At 39.4% G+C, this 19,259-nt stretch overlaps 1 protein-coding gene across 43 annotated transcripts in view; it reads right to left on the bottom strand.

Moving 5' to 3' along the window:
- DLG2 (discs large MAGUK scaffold protein 2) overlaps nucleotides 1-19,259 on the bottom strand; it is a 2,077,851-nt gene that overhangs the window by 135,412 nt on the left and 1,923,180 nt on the right. For 42 of the 43 annotated variants that reach the window (XM_067038359.1, XM_067038349.1, XM_067038350.1 and 39 more), the window contains one exon: nucleotides 15,543-15,657. In XM_067038359.1, the coding sequence (XP_066894460.1) occupies nucleotides 15,543-15,657 (115 nt within the window). Of the gene's footprint in view, nucleotides 1-11,637; nucleotides 14,298-15,542; nucleotides 15,658-19,259 lie in introns of those variants that run through there. The other variant, XM_067038385.1, reaches the window with a different exon arrangement.

Genomic DNA, 19,259 nt, shown 5'->3' with positions numbered 1-19,259 from the left:
CAAGAACTTAGGTCCTACAACTGTAAGGAAATGAATTTTGCCAACAATCCAAATAAGCAAGAATTAGATCTTCACTTAGAACCTCCAGAAAGCAACGTAGCCTGCTCATACACTGATGTTAGCCTGGTGAGACTGATGGACTTCTAACCTACAGAACGGTAAGAAAATGAATTTGTGTGGTAATTTGTTACGACAGCACAGAAAACTAATATGCGTGTAGTTTATGTATGTGTCTGGCTTCTTTCACTCAATATTATATTTATAATACTCCTACCTGCTGTTACTTGTAGCAGCTGCTCATTTTCACTGATGTTTAATATTCCCTTGTGTAAATATACTACAATTTATTTACCTATTCTATTGTTGATAGACATTTGGGCTATTTCCAGATAAAGGCTATCACAAACAACATTACTATGAACATTCTTGTATGTATTTTTCTTGAAAATACATAAATATTTCTATTGTGTATATACCTCGGAATGAAGCATAGGGTATAATATGTTCAACAATAGTAAACACTGACAGACAGTCTTCCAGTGTGGTCATACCAACTTACCTCCCATGAGCAATGTACGAGACACTGCCATGAGAGTCTCAAACATTTACCAACATGTGAAGTGAGTGGTCTTTTCAATAATCCTGGTGGGTAGATAGTGGCATTAGGGCTTGAATTTGCATTTTCCTGATGACCAATGAACTGAACACCATTTCACATGTGAACTCATGGTTTACATATCCTCTTTCATGAAATACCTATTCAAGTCTTTTGACCATTTAAAATAATTTAGTCTCTTTTTCTTAATAACTTGTGGCAGTTATTTACATACTCTGATTATAAATGCTTTTCCAGATCTCTGCCTTACAAATGTTTTCCTATGCTCTGTTTACACTTTTATTTTATTCATGGTGTCTTTCGTTGAACAAAGTTTTTATTTTAATGTAGTTCAATTTAACAATATGATAAATGTCCTTTAGGATTAAGGCATCTTATATAGTATCCTCCCTATGTATCACTGGATTCACTCTGGTAATAAATATTTTATTTTGGATTTTTGATCTTGTGTTTTATAAGAGAGACTGGACTGTAAATTTCTTTTCTTATAGTTACCATGTCATGTTTTGCTATCAAGGAGATGTTAATATTGTAAAAGCTAAGAAGTCTTCTCTCTTTTCTAATTTCTAGAAGGGTTTGCGTAAGATGCTAGGTGATTTACAGACATTATTCTTCATAAAACCTTTTGAGTTGTGTACTTATTATCCTCATTTCATAGAAGAAGCTGAGGCCCAGAGGGAGAGGAAATGAACTGCCAGGGTCATGACACAAGAAATAGGTGGCAAAGCCAGGATTCAAATCCAGGTACTTGTGACTCTAAAACTCAGGCTTTTTGCCTATTCCATTCTGCTGTGGACTCATGCATGAATGGCTGAGTGAGTTGGTATTCTAGGAGTTAGTGTTTCATTCTATGACAGTGCCTATTTACTTCCTGCAGAGAGGAAACACACTGCCAAAGATGACCCCCAAAAGAAAAAAATACAGCTTTGCTTTTGGAACCTCTCATACCTGACCTTTCAAATATCTATTTCCTAGTGCCCCCTTGCCCCCCCCAACACACATACTGTCAGATCCTGGAGCAGAGTCTGGATTAAGAATAACATAGAAAAAAACAGATGAAAATAATACTAACTAGCTCTAACTGCATCCTGAGGCATATCTGATCCACCTTTTCACTCCTTGACAGCATTCTACATAGTTTTTTGTAAATAGTAGTCACCCAAGAAAACCTTAAACCCATATCCTTTCCACTATACCATACTTGCTGTAGGTTAATCAAAAGGTCTTGCAATCTTCTCATCCTGTATGCAGCAGGAAAGTTCATGCCTCTTTGATGAGGATGCTTGGTCGATGAACGGTATGACCCTATGGTTTAAATTTGAGCCATCATAACTCCATGTCAAGGGTCCACTCACCAACCGTCTTTAAGGTGCTCATTTATTATTGAGGGAGATGCACTATACATTAAATTACTATTTTCTAGAGTAAAATTTATATGACTTCCTGTAACAATTGTAAGTACCAACAGGAGTGAGGGAGCATAGAGGAAATCAAGCATATCCAAGAAAATGTGGTATTTCCAGAAACCCTGGACATTAAGGTTAAGACCAGGGATTTGGCAAGAGACAGAACTAATTTATATTTGTTCTCCTTCTTTGCTGTGCAACTTTGGGCATGAACTATCTAACCTTGGTTTCATTAACTGTAAAATGGGGGTAATAACGATACTCCCTCATAGATATTATGAGATCTAAATTCTCATCACCATCTTCTTGTCCTCAGGATACCTGAATCCATTACATAATCAAGGACTCATAAGAAGATCTGAGTGTGTTGTGGAGGTGGGCATAGGATGGGGGCATCCATTTATGAGGGAAGGAGCAGAAACAGGGAATTTTAGGCAAAGAGCAAAGTGTTATAATCTTATAAAGGGCCAACATTGGGGTTCATTCAACACAGGCTTTTTAGAGATAGGGAAACTCTCTGCTGACCTGGATTCACAGCAACCAGAAACACAGAAACCCCTTCCTGATGACTAACTCAGAGCCCTCCTTAACAGGAAAAGAGCAATGAAACAGTTGAGAAGCCACAGGAACTGGTTAAGAGCTCTGTCTGGAGAGTAAGAACTACAAAGTTAATTTTTGTGTGTGTGTGTGGTACGCGGGCCTCTCACTGTTGTGGCCTCTCCCGTTGCGGAGCACAGGCTCCGGACGCGCAGGCTCAGAGGCCATGGCTCACGGGCTCAGCCGCTCCGCAGCATGTGGGATCTTCCCGGACCGGGTCACGAACCCGCGTCCCCTGCATCGGCAGGCGGATTCTCAACCACTGCGCCACCAGGGAAGCCCTACAAAGTTAATTTACGTGAGAATATACATTTATGTGACAGAGGTCACTAGAAACTACCAAATATCATGTTTAAAGTTCTATTCAGTTCACATTGCATTTTCTCATTATTTTACCCATGAATCAGAGTTGTTTTTTTTTTTTTTAAGTGTGGGATCCATCATCTGAAAGGCCAAATCTACATTTTTAAGAAAATTAAGGGGGAGTTCCCTGGTGGTCTACCGGGTAGGATTTGGTGCTTTCACTGCCATGGCCCGGGTTCAATCCCTCGTTGGGGAACTGAGATCCCATCCCACAAACCACACCACATGGCCAAAAAAAATTAAAAAATAAAAATAGAAGCATGTACAAGATGTAATCTGAAGAAAATTAAGGGGGAAAAGTATATGAAGTAAGCCATCTGTTCTGAAACAATACAGTTATACAATGTTTTAAAATACAGTGGAAGACACCAGAATGTGATGATACCTTTTAAGAGTCAGTTTTTAAAATAAAGGATGCCATAATGTAAAATACATGAAAGTACAATTTAAAAAATAAAAAAACAATTTTGATAATGGAAATTCCTTCTTACCTCTTAACAAGCATCACCAAAAAGCATCAGTTTACCAAAGAGCATGTTCACCAGCAGTAGTCTGGGCTTCCTACTTATTGAGAAAATGATATAAAAAATGAAGAAAATACATGAGGAATAAGAAAATCTAAAAGATGGCTTTCTTCATCAAGAAAGGACAAAGGTAAAAAGCCATCTCAGGCATTTTATAATCACTTAAAACCAAAAAATTCAGGATTAAGAATTTAAACAGGTTAGCTGTCACAATGTTTGCCTTAATTTTTTTAGCTACAAGGTAGGATTATGTGGATAGTAGAAAGATGGAGATGCATCTAGTGGGGTTTATAAAATTATAAATTTTAAAATTTGGAGTACTTTTCCTGATGCTTATATTTTGTTCCCATTTTTCTGACCTTAAAATGGCCTTTCTTATATAAAATGGTAGAGTGATCAATTTAAAATATAATTTGTATGTGGGTTTATTATTTTTAGACTTCTTACTTGGTGAAATTAAGTTGTCAATCCCATATCAGGCCGCTGATTTTTAAAATTCTACTCCTGTTGGTCAGGGAAATCTATAAACCTTGCAGCCTCTGCACGTAGGAAATCACACATGGAAAGGACACCACCACGCAACAGGTTCCAGTGATTTCCAAAGTCCTTTGAGGCACTTTTATACACTTTCTTAAACATTTAGACCTGAGGAGCAAGGAGAAGGGGCAGTAACTTTTGCAGAACAGTAAGACTGTTTGCACTAAGAGGGCTGAAAGATAGTGTTTCCACAGATCCCAAAAGCAGAAGTATGGATACTTTATACAAAGTACTCTTTGAGGTAAAAGACAAAGCTTGGCCCCTTGAAAATGTTCCCAATGCTGATATCGTGTTTCTTATACTTGCTGCACTATTTACTAAGGGAAACACACATGCCTTCAGCTTTGAGCAAACTGTCCTAAGCCAGGTGTTAGCAGGACTGGCATCATGGTTGTGGGCCTGCGTGGTTGCAGAGTCCCACACTTAGTATTATGCTCTGCTCTCACTGTCTTTACATTCTAAGTTTTGAATGTGGAGCCCCATTTTCACTTTGCACTGGGCCCCACAAATTGTATAGCTGACTGTGGGTCTCAGGCTGCATGTTCCCCCATGTTCGGGGCACAACGTATGACAGGCACTTCAATTGTGTTCTTTGATGTGGGGCTTTACCTGGCTAGGGATATGCAGGCTGCAGAATCTGCTGGCAGAAGAGGGGCAGAGAATTTGTTCACACTGTTGTCATGGCCTCAGCTCAGGGGGTCTCACTCAACTTAACCACAAATCCGCATGCTCTGGGCATCTTCAAACTAGAGTACAGGATCTAAGGTGACTATGATATTCATTCAGCTGCCCATTCGACATTTAACAACGCATAAGTAGGTCTATAGAAATCATCCCGTGTGTTACATGGCAGTAAATGCAACAGGAGGCAAACATTAGACAAAAATATATGTGAGTTGTGGGTTCATACACCTTTAAAGAGAGTGGACTGAGGCAAGGGCTTGGTACTACTCTATGCTTGGAGAAAAGAGTAGATAGTTCAGTACTTTGAGCCACAGATTTCTTATCTGAAAACTGTGGGAAAATAATGCCTACTTAACAGATATTTTAAATCGAATGAAATCAAATTTATGAAAGCCTTTCAAAAAAGCCACAAGGCACTATAGGTAGGGGCAGAGGACAGCTGGTTTAGGTTCTAGGCCCAGCTTAGCCTCTTATGGGTAAACTTCAAACCTGGTCTCCATTTTCTCTTCTTTACAGTGGGGCTAAAACTAGCACCTATCTCTTAGCGGGGCAGGGGCTGTGATAATAATATAAGATAATCCATATAAGGTGCTTAGCAAACTACCTGGTATAGAATAGGATGCAATTATAATGAGCTGTTTATTATTAGGAAGTATTTTAGAAGAACTTGTGGATGTTTATTACTGTTTCTGTTCTTATTGATTTCCAATAAAAAAGAAAATGGATTTGAAGTCTTAACCTATTTTAAATATGGCATTTGTCTGGCTAAATGAGTTTTTTAAAAAAACATAGTTTGAGACAATTATCACTACTTGAACAGGATGGTTCATTCATCCGATCAAGAAGAGACAAGGATCTCTGTTAGGCAGGGAACCATTTGCAAGCCATGAGGTAATTAAGTAAAATTTTAATTAAAAGGTAAATGCTCTCCAATCTAGCAACATCCACAATTCATTCACTTGATGGATTCAGCAGTTACCGTATGCCAGACCGTGCAGATACAGACTGTAACTGGGCAAATCTCCATTTGAGAGGTGCTCACCATCCGGTGGAGGGGACAGGTGAGTCAAGAGGTGGGCAGTGGAGAGGGTGTGAAGGTTAGAAGAGAGTTTACATGGGGCAGAGGAACACAGAGGAGCACATGGTTAACTCAGCCAGCAACTATGAGTCACTGGTGATTCTCCCAGTACCATCATGTTTAACCTTCATGTTCAATTGATATCACTTCAAGTATCAATTTGAATCGATATTGAAAAATTTTGTTCAATAAGTACTTAAAGATTTCCTATAATGTGTCTGGCTCTGTTTCAAATGCTGAGATGAACGGACCAATGTCCTAAGTTTATTCCCTTGTTCCTAACCGAATCTCATGATTTAGGGTGGAGATTCCCTCAATTTTTCCAGGCCCTCATCTCTCACCTGTTCTCTCCTGTGAACATTCTGTGTTGTGCCTTTTATTGTTCTGCCCTCTTTTGTAGCTAGAGCTGTTCAGATTGTTCTTGGAAGTAGTAATTTTGGGCTAACAGGCTAAAGTACCTCCTCTGGAGATGTGAAATGTCTGGAAATATGATTACCATGGGGTGGGGGTGAGGATCAGAACCCAGGCTGGTAGTGATTCTTGAGTGCCTTCAGGGCAGAAAAGATGCCCTATTAATCTTTTTATTCCCCAGGGCATAGTATAGCATAAGGAGGATGGCTGCGGCTCTGAAACAATTTTCTAGATGAATGAGTAAGTGAGCAAGTGAATAAATGAGGGTCTGCCATTAATAAAAATGATATCTGATTCTAGATCTTGGGATAGAGGAATAGATTAAAGAAATGTGATGGTCAATGGTAGGGTCATCCATGATACTATTGTCCCTCTTCCTATAGAAATCTAAACATTAAAAACCTTTTAAAATCAGGGCCAGCCTATGATTTTAGGTGAAGGAGAAACCTCCTCCAGATCCCCAGCGACTCCTCCTCCTTTCTATTTCTGGCACAAAATTAGCCGTCTGAAGACAAAGCCTTTTGTTCCACAATTAAGGATGCAATTAAAAATGCAAATGCCTGAAAGAGTGCACATAATGCTAATGAGTCTCAAACTATAAATGAAGAATCAAAATCTGTTCTGCTTTAAAGGAGGCACCAGCTTAGGAGGCAGGCTCTGAGCAATGGAAGGGGTAAAGGTCCTCCCCTTTACCTAACGGGCTCATCTGGCAGGCTCTTTCATAGACTTAGTTTAACTTAATCCTAACAACAAGTCTGTGAGCCAGGTATTATGTCCATTTTATAAATGAGAAACTCAAGTTTCAGCAATTGAGCAACTGTGAAGCCTAGACCAGATGCCAGGTCTACCCTGAGGAAGTCAGTATAAAGCATAAATCAAACAGAAGGTCTATCAATATGAATGTAACCTCTGTCCCTGCAGGATTAACTTCCTCCTCACTGTACTATAGTACAGTGGGCATGGGCTCCAGTGAGAGACATGCCTGGGTAGAGAATATGGCTTGGCCACGTAGCACGACGTATAGGTTATTTTTCCTTCTACAAGGTTCCTCCTCTGTAGAATGGGGATAATAATCATAATTATGTCATAGCACTGTTATAAGGCTTAAATGAAGTCAGGAGTAAAGCACTGGTACACAAGCTCTGGCCTCTCAGTGTGGTTCCAGCTGCCTCTCCTGACTTTGCAATGCCCTCTCCAGATCTCTCTGGCTTCCCAAGTCTAGACTATCTCCAGACTTTCTGCCTCATTTTGTTAAACTGTTTCAGGTACCTGGTCATGTCTCCCCCAATAAGATTTTAAGAGAGATAAGAAACTCTGACTCCAAGGTGCTATAATACATTGTATTTCTGAAAGAATAAATGATAATTTTTCCAAATAAGAATATATGAATGAGTGAATGAACGACAGGCAGTAAAAATGCCATTGTCGGCCAGCACTGTGCCAAGCACTGGGCAGGGGATGCACACAGGATTGAGACATGTCCTCTGGGGATGGCTGCTGAGAGCATATTGGTCCAAGGTTGGAAGGGAAGAAGGTAAAAACCTGACTTATAATGAAGTTCACAGATTTCATGGCTTTGCCTTAAATGACCTGGAGAAATCCACAGCCAAGTGAAATTGGAAGCAGCTTTGCACTGGAGCAAAGTCCCCTGACTGGCTTCATTCCACATTCTTCCTTTGCATCCCCAGGTTACTGACCAGCAGTACAGTGGGGGAAGGAAGTAGAGTGGAAGGATATGTTACTGTTTAAAGAAGAAGAAAAAAAGACCAGGGTCTCCTACTTATATGATGATGTTGCTTTCCCCTCCCACCAAAATCAATCAGGTAAGAACATCTTTCCTCTAGAATGAAAACCCATGAGGATAAAAAATCCTGGGTGAGATATGTTTGCTCAAGACTTGCTTCAATGTAACTCCCAGCCCTATGTCCCTGGAACAGGAAGATTAAGGGTGCTGAGAACAAGACAATGTTAGAAGTTCACCCTGAATCCAGCCCCTACCCCAAGTCCTCTTGCTAAGAGGGTACAGGATGTGTGTCATGGTCTAAATGTATTATTGAATTACGCCTCAGTTGAAAAAGGGTCGCAGAGTTTAGCACGCAAATGAAGCAGTCTGAAAGGCCCTGCAGAGCCCGATGTGTCCTGGAAATCCTAGTACCAGTAGGTAGTTCCTGCGTCCTCAGGACACAGCCGGACTCCACACACTTGGTATTGGGTTTCCGTAGGACTGACTGCTCAAAGGTCTTGGCTTATCTTCTAATTTTTTTCTTTCACATTTGTATAGGAACAAGAGTCTAGGAATTAATTCATCCAACAAATATTTACTAAGGAGACTTCCTGATGCCAAGTACTGTGGCATAAGGCACTAAGGATATAGTAAAATTAAGACATTAACTGGGATTTGCAGGTCCAGTATTGATGGTATTGCCATTTCAAGGAGCTTTCCCATGAAGCTTTAATGAAGACCAGAGTGATCACAATTTTAATAGCTGAGTTTTAAATACCAGTGGTCTTCTGAGTAGATTTCATTGTAGGAAGCCTTACAGGCATAATGTAAAGATTAAAATAGGTTAATAATTGCAAGGCATAAAACACATGAGGTATCATAGAAGGACAGTTACAATAATGATCTGCCTACTACTTGAACTGCCTGCAGATATGGACAATGAGAAGCCTAAGGGAAGGAGGCCTGTGCTCTTACTCATCTCTGTATCCTTAGCATCTACGGCAGACTGGTATATTGTAGGTAAGTACATGAAACCATGTTTGTTGAATGAAAGAATTGATGTCCTAATGAATCTATGTGTAAAGACATTATGTTAAACAACGGGGCAGGAGGCAGACCTCAGCATTTGTTATATTATATAGCCTTTGAAGCAAAAACTGTCAAGGAAAGTAGAAAGTTTGAGTTACCACTTTAAAATGTGGACTTAGAACCACTGTAAAAAGAAGTAATTCCTTCAAATTCAGAACAGAAAACCATGAACAGAGGGCTTAGAGCAGCTGAAGAATGCAGAGGAAAAATGGAAGAAATTGTGAGGATAGGGACGCTGGTAACACCCATGAGGAACTGGAAGGGCCAGGTGTAAGCAAAGCAACCCTTTCTTCTTAGCTGTGTCTCCAACTGAATTCTTTTTAGATTCTGCCTCTGGACAGACCCTTGTGGGGGATGAGAAATGCCTGATGAGTTGGCAGAGCTGGGCACTCTGGAGCCATAGAATCCTGGCCTTTCCCGTTGGCTTTCATGGGGTCCAGAGGACTGAAAACATAAAAGGTCTCCAGGAAGTCTATCCTCCTTCCCTTCATGAAGGAAAGCCAAGGCACAGGGAGACTCACTGCTGCTGAGAAAAGTGTCTCGTTCACAAACAATTCTACAGTCTCTCTGTCCTGCAGGGGACAGGCTGCCTTTCTAATAAATGATAAATACCACTGACATTAATCAATTGCTTCGCATATGCCAGGTATTTAAATTCACCATTTTACTTAATCCTCACAACCACTTTGTGGTATCTTATTACTAATTTCAGGGATAAAGACGCTAAGGCCAGGGCTTCCCTGGTGGCGCAGTGGTTGAGAGTCTGCCTGCCGATGCAGGGTACACGGGTTCGAGCCCTGGTCTGGGAGGATCCCACATGCTGCAGAGCAACTGGGCCTGTGAGCCACAACTACTGAGCCTGCGCGTCTGGAGCCTGTGCTCCGCAACGAGATGACGCGATAGTGAGAGGCCCGAGTACCACGATGAAGAGGGGCCCCCTCTCGCCACAAGTGGAGAAAGCCCTCGCACAGAAACGAAGACCCAACACAGCCATTAATTAATTAATTAATTAAAAAATATATATATATATTTTTTAAAAAGATGCTAAGCCCAGAGAGGCTAACTTGTCCAAGATCACTGAGCTAGTTAAGTGGCAGAACCAAGATTCAAATGTTTGTCTGTCCGGCACAATCCAGCAACCGTGCTCTTAAATAAGCACTGTTCTCTACTGCCTCACACACAGGACCTGAATGTCTAGCTCACGTCCACTCCCGTTCTGTGAGCTTGGGGGCAAATATTTAACTTCTCTGAGTCTCACTTTCTCCACCTGTAAAATAGAGGAAATATCCCCTGATTCTTCGAGGTGTTGCGAGAATCATATGGGGAAACATATGCCAAACACTAACATAATGGGTGACCCACAGAAGATGCCTGACAAACATTTCCCTCCATTTCTACTTCCTCATCTATGCCAGGGAGAACCACCTTCCAAGTTGGCTAGAACACCAAGGGTCTGGGGATTCCAGAGATGCTAACTGTAACGTAGTGAAGATGTGTTCTCCTGCCCATGTACTGTGTCATCTGCCTGGAATGCTCCTCCTTGTTTACTCCATCTGCAAGCTGTAGATCACAACCCATTAGTGAATTATTAAATCAAGTTAATGAGTTGCGACCTTCACTTTTAAAAAAAAGAGGAAGACAAACAGAATGGAAAATAGCAAAATTTACTGTACATAAAAGGTACACTTTAATGAAATATTTCTTTCAGCTTTACGTGTGTATGTATTTACTGGGTCATGATGAATAATGTATTTCTTACTTTGAGTAAAAAGGTTTGAAGGCCTCTGGATTAACTCATACAAAATCTTCAAGAATCAATTCAGATATTCTTATATAAGGCAGCAGTAAAGGTTCTCTGCCTTTCTAGAGCTAACTTTTCACACCACACTGCATTGTGATTGTCTTCCCCTCATCTGTCCCCCCCACTAGATGTGAGTTCCTTGGGGACAGGAGACATGACTTCTACTGCTGGGTCCTCAATGTCCATTATAGGTCCTGGCACAGAATATACACTCAAAAAATGCTTGATGAATGCATAAATAAATTATAGTAACTGACTAAACCTAAATTCACAAAATGCTCCAAATATGAAGCAAACAGACAAAACCTAAATTCACAACAGAAAGCTTATCCACTTGAACTCTCAAACTCGATACCTTTTATTAACAAATGAACATGGGCCAAGTTTCACCTTTATACTCTTTCCTGTGACCTTTTACTCCCCATTGGTGGACTTACCTGCTTTTCTTTCTTCCCCTCTCCATTCTCCCAGTGTCCTGGTGCTCTTGCTCTCTTTTATCAGAAGAAAGGATCTCTCCTTAGCCATTTGCACTTCTGTGTGGATTAAATCCCCTGTATCTCTGACCTTTCTTCATAGCTTTTAGATATAAAGGTGCATTCCTATTAGTAGCAGGAAAAGCCTTGTTCTGCTATAGGGATGCATTTAACAACTGATAAGAAGAAGGGGAGTGCATATTTTAGAGATAGGGAGACCTCAACCTGCCCATATGGAGAGCCCCAAAGTACATGCAACGAAACCCAAAACCCGTATTCCAGTGGTTCAGGAGCCCAAGTGAATCTATGGCTGAAGAACTGATAATGTACTTATGGAGCATTTTGAAAAATATTTTATTCAAATTTTTAACATTTTATTTACTTTTAAGGTTCTACAACTACATATGTTTCACAATGCAGGAAATACACAATACGCATAGCCCATTAAATCAAATAGATGCAAATCACTGGCATACAACATGTACAGTATTATCATTAGCGACAATCAACTCCATTTGCATGGCACTACCAAAGCACTTCAAGCACCTTACAAAAAAGATTTAAAGAAGGAAAATGATTACAACTAGATTGGAAAATAGAGAGGGTTGGCTCAAGTATACAATACCGCCTGGCTCAGATGTGCTAGTTCCCTCCCTCTCTCTTCCACACTGTCAGGCAAATAGATCGCCATCACCAGGGAGGACCATTTCTAGTAGGGGAGTGAGGCCAACTTCTGCGCGATCCTGAGGAGATGCACTATCTTGGACACGGTCAGTGCAGGGCTAATGTTGGGAGTGTGAGTTGTGTGTGTGTGTGTGTGTGTGTGTGAGAGAGAGAGACAGAGAGAGAGAGAGAGAGAGAGAGGGAGGGACAGTGTGTGTTTGTGTGTGTGTGTGTTGTGTATATAGGGAAGAGGAGGTAACTCCAAGGGGAAGGGTGGTTTTGTGGTGCAAACAAATGTTCTACTAAGTCAGCTAAATTGTTTATTACAGAACAAAGAAGCTGCTTGCTTTCTGGTTTAGGTTTCGGCTTCATGGAAAAATACAAATAGTACTAAAGAAATCCCCTGCGAAATCCCTGTAGTACAGTTTATCCTGTGTAAAAACCCCAAAGAGGTTTCTGTTTGAATTTCTCCTCTCAGCTAATCTACTCCTTAATCCAAGAGTAGGCCACTGTGCTGACGGAAGCACACTGGGATTCAACAGCTGATACGCATAAACTGAGCCCTGAGCAGGTGGAGGGATGTGGCACTGGGAGGCAGGACATCTAACTCTGCCACCAAACAGCTGTGGTGTCCCGGGAAGATCCCTTCCCTCCTGGGGTCTCAGTTTCCCCTTCTGCAAATTAAACAGTGGGCCTGGTGATAGCTAAGGTTCCAGCCCTAGAATTACATAAAGCTGAGCAGAATAAAGAGAATAATACTCCAGGGTGTCATTCTCAGATTAAAGAGACATGCTCATCATGTGATGTTTATATAATCAGAGAAATTCTGCTACTGATTTATTTTGAGACAGCAACTAGTTGACTTTCTAAAATAAGCACAATCAACTGGCACTAGTTCTATTCAAGTGATCTGGATGAAACAAGCATATCTATGAAAATCCTATAGCTAAAACTGGTGTAAAACAAACAAACAAACAAACATACTTAATCATTTTTAGTAAGAATCCCCTTTAGGCCTTGACATTTCATTTCATTTTATTAATTAATGAAACTAATTAATTTAAATTAATTTATCACACTGCATGAGAACAAGGCCAGGGGATCTTGTAAGTTCTTTCCCTCTGATTTTACTCTATTCATGGTCCATATCTTTTCCAATTCTATGCCTCTAAAAGTCATTTAGATACAGAGGTCAGCCCTCTACAAGACACTTTTGGTATCTTGTGAAGAATTAATTTGGGAAATTTCCCATTTACTGTCTGCTATTTTTGAGCTTCATTTAAAAGTAGTTCCTCCTTTCAGTATGACCTCCAACTATTAGAATGTTAACAAGGTAACATTCTTTATTACCTTCAGTCTTCATCTCTTTTGTATGTTATAGTTTTATTTAGCATTTTAGAGAATAAAGGTCTGATTCTGAGTAACACTACTATTTAAAATAAGTCTTGGGCTTTCCTGGTGGCGCAGCGGTTGAGAGTCCGCCTGCCGATGCAGGGGACATGGGTTCGTGCCCTGGTCCGGGAAGATCCCATATGCCGCGGAGCGGCTGGGCCCGTGAGCCATGGCCGCTGGGCCTGCGCGTCCGGAGCCTGTGCTCCGCAGCGGGAGAGGCCACAACAGTGAGAGGCCCGTGTATCAAAAAAATAATAATAATAAATAAAATAAGTCTATTAGTCTTACATAATAGCATCATAGCACTTCATTTAATTTTCCTAATCCTCCACAACTTAATTTAAAGGAGTAAGCTATTACCAGTATATTTTTGGCAAACTCCTTCCAGTACATTGACATTTTAATGCATTTTTAAATTTATGCATTTATTTATTTTTTTAACACAATACCAACAATATGGTAATGTTTCCTTCCAGTTTTATTCTATATAACCATTCCATTTTTATTAGCTGATTTATCTCTAACCTACTAACCTAATTAGCTTTTCCTAATTTGCTACCCGAGGCTAAAACATTTCAAGATTAGAAAATATTTTATATCACAAAGAATAGCAATACAACACAAGTAAGGAGAACAGAAACAGCTACTTTCCATTGTATTTGTGATGTCACTACAAGACATGTTCTAGGATGGTCCTCAATAGTTCCTTTCACAGATTACACAGAAATGTATCAAAATAATCTTCCAAAATGCAGTTGAACAAATTTGGGACATTGATATTCTGGGGTTTTAAAATTTTAAATCTCAGGACTTCTGAGGTACTGGAACTCCCTGGAATAAGAAGGGACTCTATGCTTGTCAGAGAGGCCAGCAAATCAAGGCCTTCGAGAACCTGCCGCCTTCTGGAATCCTGCTCCCTTCTTGGCCCTGCTGTGCCTACCTAATACACACAAAAGATAACTTTATAGCCAAAATGGAACCAACAGGACAAGTCAATCCAAGTACATAAATTAATGTCTATAACATGCACCTCATGTCAAGAAAAAACAGTGAATTTTCAGATCAGGAGGATATGACCCTAGGTGGGAGTCAGACCAGATCCTGAGGGAGAGAGAATACAGTGAGGATGGGCATGGGTCCTCCACTGATACCTGGATTCATCTGCACCATTAACTGGACATTGCTCTCCCACTTTGGCTGTTAATACTTACATTATTATTATTGTTAAGTCATCATTCTTTTTAATTGAATGACAGTGGAATGAGGAATAGTTTCCAATTGGAATTAGGAAGATTTTCCTAGATTTTATGAAAAACTAGGAATTAATCCTTTAATATGACATAAAATCCTCTAAGAAATATGGTGAATTATTTTTAAGAAAGAACTGGATACTTCAAATTCACTGAGTTTTTACAGTTTGCAAGTGTACAGTTTTCTTGGTTTTTTTTCAAGTGAAGTCAGCACTGATGAAGTATATTTTAGGAGGAATATCGAAGGCTTACGCTAAGAGGCGAATGTTATAGTTGAGTGATGATGGATCTTACTCAAGAGTTAACTATGGGCATGAAAGACCACAGGGCATTTCAAGTTCAATCAATCATCTTTTTTCTGGTAAATTAATGAGTTTTGACAGGCAAGGAACAAGTAACTTTTGTGGTTTGAGAATCAAGTGGTAATGAGATGCCACAGAAGAAAGTCATTCTACCAAAACTTTAAGAAAAAAACCACACAGCTCTTTGAGAGAGTACTTCTGATTTCCAATCAATACACCAAAGTTAATGCATAGATGTCAAGCAGGCCAGGAAGCAATATGAGAATATTTTCTTCCCATACTGATGGTAAGCCAAGGTCCAGGGCTTTGGCCCACATATTCAGTTTAAGATGTTAACAGAACTGAAAATATTTCTTCTCATTATTTTTACTACAACCTATGCTAAGAACTTTACCCTGGATCACAACATGGTCAAAGAACTTGTTAAAAGCAGGGGCCTTTAACTAATTTAACATAATTAATAACATTTCAAAAATTTCTTCAAAATGGTTAAACTTAAGGTCTTACAGTGGTGTATTGACAAGCGTAGGTTAGTCAAGAACACGTGTCCCGTTGCTATAAGGTGTCGCCTTTGTCTCCCCAAGCTGATGGCTCACAAGTACAGATCACAGTAAGAAATACACTGTTGCCTACCTGACATAGAGAGAGCGTTTCTGATTGGTTCGCAGGGACCCGGACCCGGAGCTCATGCTGTGGTTCATCATCTGCTCTCGTAGGTCATGGATTTTGGCCTCAAATCGAGCGTAATCTGGGAATGGAAACGGAGGTGGCAAATTTGGTTCTGTGCCTTCAGCAAGTTAGAAATACTGCACACTCAAGGCAACCCTTTGCCCCTGTTGTTGGTCCCTTTGCCAAGCCACAGGGAGATGCACAATGCAAGAATGGAGGAACACAGAAGGTTCACTTTCATATTATTTATTTGAAGACATTCACAAGAGGGAAAGAACAAACCAGTTACTTCCCAAAAGGTAACTCAAAAACATACCACCACCAAATCCCCAATATGTGAAAAGTCCATGGGGGAGCAGGTGGGTGTTTTTATAAATGGGCTATACAAGGTATCCTTGTTGGTGATGGAAATGTCTCCTGTCTTGACTGTGGTCGTGGATACAGGTACTTGCACATGTGATAAAATGACAGAGAACTCACTACACACACACACACACACACAAACACACACACACACAAACGATTACAAGTAAAGCTGGGAAAACTGGAATAAATTTGATGGATTATGTCTATGTCAACATCCCGCTTGTCATAGCATGCTACAGATTTCTAAAATGTTACCACTGGGAAAAACTGAATAAAAGGTACATAGGATTTCCCTGTATTGTTTCTTACAACTGCATGTGAATCTATAAGTATCTCTAAATAATAGGCTTAATTTAGAAATGAGAAGGTAAAAAACCCCCAAAGTTCATAGGATTACCAATAGTATAGGGGCTGAGGTGAGTCTCTAGTTACCCTCAGCCAGATAGACCAGAGTATCAAGTGTTTGGTGATGAACTGTGTAAAAAAACGCCATTTAATTTTGCTAAGTTTTTTTCCACCTGGGGGGCTCTTAGAAGCTGATTACTCGGGATCATACCTCAACTTTGCCTTATAGCTTTAATATAAAACATCACATGCCAAACTTCATCAATTCTAACACACACAATATATTTAAATCAGATGCTCGGGATATCAGGGTTAGAAAATAGTAAATCTATTTTAGAAACATTCAAAGAAAAAATATATGGGTCTAAAAAAAATCAAGGAAATATAATTATTAAGATATGCTATTTCATCACAGGAAAAAGTTTTTCACCATATCAATCCAATAAAAATAAAGGAAGAAAAATAGGTTTTAAGACACTTAGTAAAACAATGAGCATAGAAAAAGAAATGGCTTTTGAAGTTTCTGTGTTCTTGATCCCAACTTGGTCTGTCACCTCCCTGGCACAACTGTGTCTTGCTTTCAGAGAATTTAAAGCATGAAGAATTTTCACAGAGGTTCTCAATACATTTCAGAAAACAATGTGATTTTCATTTCAATTTATTCATAACTTTTCACAAAAACAAGAATGACTAAATGAATATAATACAAGATGATCTACTTACAGTGTACTTCAAATTTTTTATAATAAAAAGTTCCACAAAATTCAATTTACTGAATATCTGTTGGCTGTTGTGGTGTGGAATTTTCATAAAGAAAATGATTTGACCTTGGTTTTCAATGATAGACAACAATTAATTCTGAATGTTAACTATTTTTAAAGTTTAGTACTATACAGAAAACCCTAACTGACGGGAAATTTCTGGTGCTTAGGTGAAGCCTGATATTACCTAGATTTGGAAGACTTCCTGTTCAAAACTTCTCTTTAATTAGCAGAATATCTATTTAACCTAAAATCTATTAACCATAATTTAAAATATTTATTTCATTTCATTTTAGCAGAGAGAGAAAACACTTATTTACAACCATAAACATGATGCTATATGCAGATTTAAATCATTCTGAGCAAGTCATATTTTCTTGCCATCCTATTAATATCCAATTAATATTTATTGCCAGCCACATGGCAGATGCTGTGCTCAGGGCTTCATAGGCATTATTTCATTTCTTATTTAAATTATAAAACGAAGTCCACGGATGTTGTAAAAATGTGAATCATATAGAAAAACACAGAATAAAAAATGAGAGGTCCCCATCCCCCCTTCTTCTCTCTCACTGCTGTCCTTCCCTAGAGCATAGCCTATAGGTACATAGCTGGTGGGTGCTGGACTTCCACAGACATTTCTCAATTCATTTGAATATATACACACTCCCACACACATATGAGATCTTAATTATATATTATGCTAATGTTTTTTCCTCCCTTTTTAACAGTGTAACTTGGATCTTTTCCTACCTTCTCTCAAATAATAAGTATCATGTTTCTTAATACCCTTAATTACATTCCACAGTTTAGACTATAATTTATTTAACAATTCCCATATGACAGCCTTTGGTGTCAGACAGGGATCTTGGTGTACGTGAGCACATCCATAGCAGGTCTGTACAGCACCACAGCAAGAGTACCAGTCAAAGCTTTGCACAGTCACACAGCCCCCATCAGCATTTTTTGGAGAAAATAATCTAGCCTGGAACAAAGAGCTGGAACTCTCCGTTCCTTCTGAGCCATGCTCCACACTGTCACTAGCTAAACACCATGCATCGCCCCTAAGAATCACTGAATCTGCCATCTGTTCCCAGGACAACCCCTTTAACATTTGATGACTTTATTATCATGACAAAAACCTGAACTCCCGCCACCGAAACACCTAATTCAGTGCCAGTCCTCAACTACATACCGCCACTTTGCTACTTTACTGTACTTATCACACCAAACTGCAGTCATCTGCGCCACTACTCACCTTCCTCATTAGACTGAGCTCACCAAGGCTTTCCCTGTTCCTAATCTAGTGCCTGGTATGCAGAGGCATTTAATAACAGGTGCTCAATAAACATTTTCTGAATGAATGAATGAATAAATAATGAATGAGGAAGTGAGTGCAACTGAAATGAATTCAGTTCTAAAATGCCTGTAGGACTGAAATTGCCTGTTTTCAATATTAAGGGTTTTTTTAAAAATGAAGACAGACTAGATGCTTCTCCTCTAGGACTTTTTTTTTCAAGGCTAATTATTCTGCCTAATTTCAAGGCTTTACTCCTGTCTAATTATGCCACTCCTAAATCCCACTGTTATTTTTACTATTCTCTTGGCAGTCTCTATGCTCTCCCTATCTCAGTCATGTCATACATTTTGGAAACAGCTCTCTGATACTTAACTTGTATGCGATCAGCACTTTATTAGGCTTTTCCTGTGTTCTCCTTACTGTATGGCTCATTCGATCCCCAAAATGTTTTCTATCATCCTTTTGAAATGTTTATTCTACATCGTATTCTATGGTGTTTAGATTCCCCACTATGGATGAGGAGGTATTATATTGTGTGTTGTATTGTATTGTATTTGTCTTAACTGGAATCCATCTTGTTCTCAACTTCTCCACTTTGACAATCATGTTAAACATAAATCCTGTATTCAAAAGTGTTTATCCCTCTTTGCTCCTTTTTGAAAAATAAAGCTTTACAAGTAATTTCTTCAAAGCAAGAACAGTAAGATCTGAGTTTACAAATATAAATGGTGTGTGTGTATGCATGTATGAGAGACAGAGACAGAGAGCAGAGGGGCTGTCTCCAGCCTCTCATAGTTAAACAAGTTTAAAGTTAGAAATGCTCTAGAAATAAACAAGAAAGTAGATACATAAATTGTGAAGGACGTCTTCTTTATGTTTTACAATAGTATTGAAAACTACATTTTCAAC

The sequence above is a fragment of the Kogia breviceps genome, chromosome 7 (genome assembly GCF_026419965.1).
Source record: "Kogia breviceps isolate mKogBre1 chromosome 7, mKogBre1 haplotype 1, whole genome shotgun sequence".
Taxonomy (NCBI): Eukaryota; Metazoa; Chordata; class Mammalia; order Artiodactyla; family Physeteridae; genus Kogia; species Kogia breviceps.
The sequence above is the reverse complement of the archived record's forward strand: the minus strand, read 5'-3'. Positions and strand labels throughout refer to the sequence as shown.